The 4692-nt window shown below is 66.1% G+C and overlaps 2 protein-coding genes across 2 annotated transcripts; one reads left to right on the top strand and one right to left on the bottom strand.

Moving 5' to 3' along the window:
- Window positions 1-313: 313 nt before the first annotated feature.
- Window positions 314-1803, bottom strand: MNEG_14191 (chlorophyll(ide) b reductase; the record flags this gene model as incomplete). The annotated part of the gene is made up of 5 exons (XM_014037338.1): window positions 314-470; window positions 854-939; window positions 1216-1277; window positions 1497-1565; window positions 1761-1803. The coding sequence occupies 5 exons, from the start codon at window positions 1801-1803 to the stop codon at window positions 314-316; spliced, it is 417 nt and encodes a 138-aa protein (XP_013892792.1).
- Window positions 1804-2194: 391 nt separating this feature from the next.
- On the top strand, window positions 2195-4488 carry MNEG_14190 (hypothetical protein; the record flags this gene model as incomplete). The annotated part of the gene is made up of 6 exons (XM_014037337.1): window positions 2195-2202; window positions 2726-2950; window positions 3188-3284; window positions 3750-3880; window positions 4237-4375; window positions 4450-4488. The coding sequence occupies 6 exons, from the start codon at window positions 2195-2197 to the stop codon at window positions 4486-4488; spliced, it is 639 nt and encodes a 212-aa protein (XP_013892791.1).
- Between the last annotated feature and the right edge of the window lie 204 nt (window positions 4489-4692).

Raw genomic sequence — 4692 nt, 5'->3', positions numbered from 1 at the left:
CACACACACACACACACAGAGAGCACCTCCATGTCACGCACCAGCGCAACCAACGCACGTCTACAAAGACACGTCACCTGAGCATGCCCAGCCCACGATGCGCATCACCCCAATAGCAGGGCCCCACACTCTGGGGAATCAGTGCGATTGTTGACATGAAGCAACCGCCACCTCACCACACCGCAACCTTTCCCAGCTGCATGTCACCCGCCCCTCCTTGCCCTCAAGGGCACCACCCCCTAAGAGCAGCACATCGCCCGCACCCCTCCCCCCTTTGCCCCCCTGCCCCTGCCCTCACCCCGCGCCCATCCCATCAAATCAGCACCCCCCCCGTCCTCCCCTCCCCTCCCACCTCCTTGCAGCAGCGCATCACCCCCAGCACGTTGGTCTCCACGATCTGGGCCAGGTCCTCGTCATCGCTGTCCAGCAGGGGGCCGTACTTGTACGCGTTGGTGCCCGCATTGTTGATCCTGGCAACAGGAAGAGGGCGGATTGCTTGTAAGTTCAAGGGGGGAGGAGAGATGGGCTGAGGGAATCGGGCGGTCTAAGGGGTGCAGGTGGCTATGCATTTGATTACTTGTGGCCCCTGCGACGAGGAAGGGACGTGAGGGTGCGCACACCCCCTGGCCGCGGCCGCCCTGCCGCGCAGCCCAGCGTGGCGCCATCGCCCCTGGCCGCCACGTCGGCGGCCGTGGGGCGTCTCACTGGTGACGCCGACGGCACCCTAGTCAACCCCTGGTCAACCCCTGGTCAGCAGGAACTTCGCGGAAACCAGCGTCGATACATCAACACACCATCAGCGAAAGGGGGTTCGGGCCGAAGAGGGGCCGGGCCAGGGGAGTGAGCCACCCACCAGAGGTCGATGCGGCCGAAGCGGTCCTGGGCGAACCGCGCCAGGTCCTTCACCTGGTCCGCTCTCGCCACGTTGCAGGCCGTGCCCTGGGGGCGCGGCGTGCGCGGCGTTGTGGGGACGCACGTGGGCGCGTTGGTGGGCGGCGGGGGCCGAGCCGGGCCGGTGCGGCGGCTGCCCCGCGAGCCGGCGTGGACTGTTCAGGGGATCTGCGCAGGCTGTTGACCGGGCCTTGCGACCCAAACGCATTATCACGCAGCTTCAAACCACAGCCAGCGGCCGCATGCGACCACCACCCGTACGTTGCGGGCCCTCTGCCCGCACGTCGTGAGCTTCGTCATTCCGCAGCCTGCGCCCCGCCTCACCGCAACGCGGTCCTCCCCAAACTCCCGGGTCAGCTGCTGCACCGCCTCCGCGACCTGGTCGCCTGCGGGCCGGGAGCGATTCCAGCCGGACAGGCGGGGTAATCAGTCACCGCTGTGCTCCTGAGCGGCCTGCCGCTGGCCCCTGCGCTGCTCACGCTGGAAGGCTGCCCAACCACAAGGGGCTGCCGGTCCGCACCGGCGCGCACCATGTGCTGCATCCCACCGGCCGCACTGCGTTGCACGAATGAGCCACCCCACCACGTGCGCGGCCCGCCGCCCACCTGTCCGCGCACACACGACGACGCTGTCGCCCGCCCGCAGGAACTCCTCTGCCAACGCACGGCCCACGCCTGCGGTGGCGGCAGCGGCGGCGCGGCAGGCGAGGGGCTCGCTCGCTCGCTCGTGCACGGACGCGCAGCGATGGGTGCCGTAATCGCAACGCCGTGACCCGAATGGTTGCACGTCCGCTGCTGCTAGCTGCACGTGCAGGTGAGGAAGCTCCCAGAGGGAGGAGCGCCATGCATGTATGTGGCGCATCAGCTCACCTTTAGAAGACCCCGTGACCAGCACCACGTATGGTGGGACCATCGGCGCGCTGCCCGCCTTGCTGCCGCCAGCGGCGCGGGACGTTGACGCTGCTGCGCGCACGCGCAGCGGCGCGCGCGGACATGCGCAGGGGCCTGGGGCACGTGGGGGTTCAGAATATGTGCATGTCAACCAGAGCGCTCGGCAGGGGTGCGTGTGAGTAATCTCGCGCCAGTCGCCTTGACTGTGGCCAGACTCACGCACAGCGGGCAGTGAGCGGTCGCGCGTGGTTGGCGCCGCAAGCAATCGTGGCAGCCTTGTGAGTTAGCGAGGCCTGTCCGCCTCAGATCCTCATAACAACGCGGCTCACCCACGCGTAACGCTGGCCGAGCGGCTGCAGAACAGCTTTGCTGCGCGGGAGCCTGCATGGTTTTGCTCAAGGGACTAGGCTTTGATGGTCTGGTGAGCAATTGAACGATCTAGTCAAGCATGCAATCATTTACTTTTTTGCATTCAGCTCCGGACGCCCCAGGGGAAGACCATATCAACGTCACCAGAGAAAGAATTCACGGTCAAAGCCCGAACAGCCGCAGGGTTGTGTCAGTTATTGCCTGAACACATTTAGCAATAGATCGCGCCATCACCATGCAGCTGCAGTGCAAGCACCAGCCCTTCGCGGCCAATGGCGCACAGCATAGGCCACGGGCAGCGTTTGTGAGGGCTAATGCGTTGAGCAACAAGCTTGACGGGTGCGCAACGCGACGGCTACATGGCCCTGGCGGCGTTTCCTGGCATGCACCGCCAGAGCTGCTGCTGCGACGTTTGTGGCGAGCATGCCATGCGCCACTCGTCGCATGCGGCGTCCGCTTCGAGCCGCAGCTGAACCTAGCGGACCTGCTCATTGCGCTGTGCTGTTTGGTGCGTCGCAGCAGTCATGCATGTTGTGTCAGTGCAGTTTACCTGACCCTGCACCCGCTTTACGCAGGGCCCAGCCCGCCACTGTCCCCGCGCTCGCCACCGCCGCGGCCCGCGCTCTGTCGTCCGCCCTGCTGGCCGCCGCCGTCCTCGTCACCCCGGCCGCCGCGCTCGCCGACGAGGCGCCCGCTGCCGTCGCTGCTGCAGCAGCAAGCGAGGCCGCTGCGCCGGCAGCGCCTGCGTTCGGCCGCAAGGCCCCAGCGGAGACAGTCTATTTCGGCAACGGCTGCTTCTGGTGCGCACCCTCTCCGTCAGCCCGGGTCCTAGCCTCCTTTGCGAACACAACATCCTTGCCTCGGCGTCGACAATGCGCTTTCATGTATGCCCGACCCTGCTTGCTGCGGAAGGATGGCTCCGGCGGCTGCGCCCATCCGTCAGTCGCCCCACAGCGGCGCACGGCCCTCATCTGGTGTTGCCATCTTACAGATGAGAGCCCTCCCTTTGCTCTGCGTGTGTGCGATCCAAACCCCAGGGGCCGCCAGAAGGACTTTGTTGATGCTGAGAAGGCGCTGGGCCGGACGTCACCCGCTGACATCAGCTCCCTCGTGGGTTACGCGGCCGGCAAGAAGGTATGTATGTATGGAGAGAAGGAGGGGGGTGTTGTAGGAGGTCAGGGTGATGATGAAGAAGAGGAGGAGGGGACAAGGAGGGGGAGGAGCATGGGTAGGGAGGGGTGGTGGTGGGGCCGCGAGGGGACGGCGGGCAAAGACATCTGCGCGCGTCCTGGGCCCGGCGAGACTGCTGTCGGCGCCGGGCCATGGACCTCCTGCTGGGTGCTCGGCCGCGCTCTCGGCGCAGCCGCAGAGGGCCGCGCGGTCGCGGGGGCCGACTGGCTTCTCGTGCGACGGGCCGCGGCGGCGGCACGCGTTGCCTGGCATCCCACCCATACTTCGGACACCCTTCGGCATCACGCTCTCCCTCCACTATTGTTCCCCGGACTCGGTCCCTTCTGGCGTCCAAGCTTTGCCGCATAGCCAATCTAATACCCAGTGTCAGCCGTTACCAACCAGCAACCAAACTCCCACCCGCGGCAGACTGGCCCCGGCGACAAGGTGTGCTATTACTACAGTGACCCCCGCACCATCTACGAAAAGCTGGGCCACGCGGAGGTGGTGCAGGTGGCGCTGACGCAGAGCGACGAGGAGCAGCAGCGGCAGGAGTTCAGGTGATGGGGCGGGGAGCGGTGTTGGGGCGGAGGCAGGGGGGTGTGTGGGATGGGCGTGTGCGGGGTTGGGATGGGCACCGAATGGCGGCGCGGAGTGGCGGGCGCGGTGTTGGCTGGCGTGTGTTTGTTTTGGAGGGGGGGTGGCAGGGAAAGGGGGAAAGAGTGAGAAAGGGCGCTTTTGCTTGAGCACCCTTTGTGCTGCGGGTGGAACAGCCTGTGAGCTGGGCCGGCCCTTGCGCACGCGCGGCGGCCCCACCCATATGCACCAACCACATTTCTTCTGTCCCCAATCCATCACCGCCCTCCTTCACCCAACCGCACCCCAACACTATCCCTGCCCCCCCCCCCCCCCCCAGGACGTTTGCTGACACCTACTTCCGCCAGTTCCAGCGGCTGCGCAATGGCAAGATGCAGCGGCTGGACCCGCAGGACTCGGGGGCGGGCTACAGGAACGTCGTGGGCATCCCTGGGGGTGTCAACTCCCCGCTCTTCAAGGTGGGGGTACGATGTTTGATGTGCGCGTGCGTGCGTGCGAGCGAGCGTGCGTGCGCGTGCGCGTGCATACGCAGGGCCAGGATACGACCATTAGTCGTGGGCAAGTCTTTTAAGGGATGAGGAGAAATAACTCAGTTGTGAAGAATCCCTCAGGCCAGCTGCCTCCCCAGGGCTGTAGTTGGTCACACCCCCTGGAGTCGCCGCCCAGGCCCACTGCACGCCGGCAGTACTGGGCAACGACCAAATGCATGGGCACCACGACCTTGCTCACTCAAGCACTCCTGCCCCGGCCCCACTCACCAGCCTCACCCTCATAC

The sequence above is a fragment of the Monoraphidium neglectum genome, assembly GCF_000611645.1.
Source record: "Monoraphidium neglectum strain SAG 48.87 unplaced genomic scaffold scaffold04316, whole genome shotgun sequence".
NCBI lineage: Eukaryota > Viridiplantae > Chlorophyta > Chlorophyceae > Sphaeropleales > Selenastraceae > Monoraphidium > Monoraphidium neglectum.
Note: the sequence above shows the minus strand (reverse complement) of the source record. Positions and strands in the feature narration are given on the sequence as shown.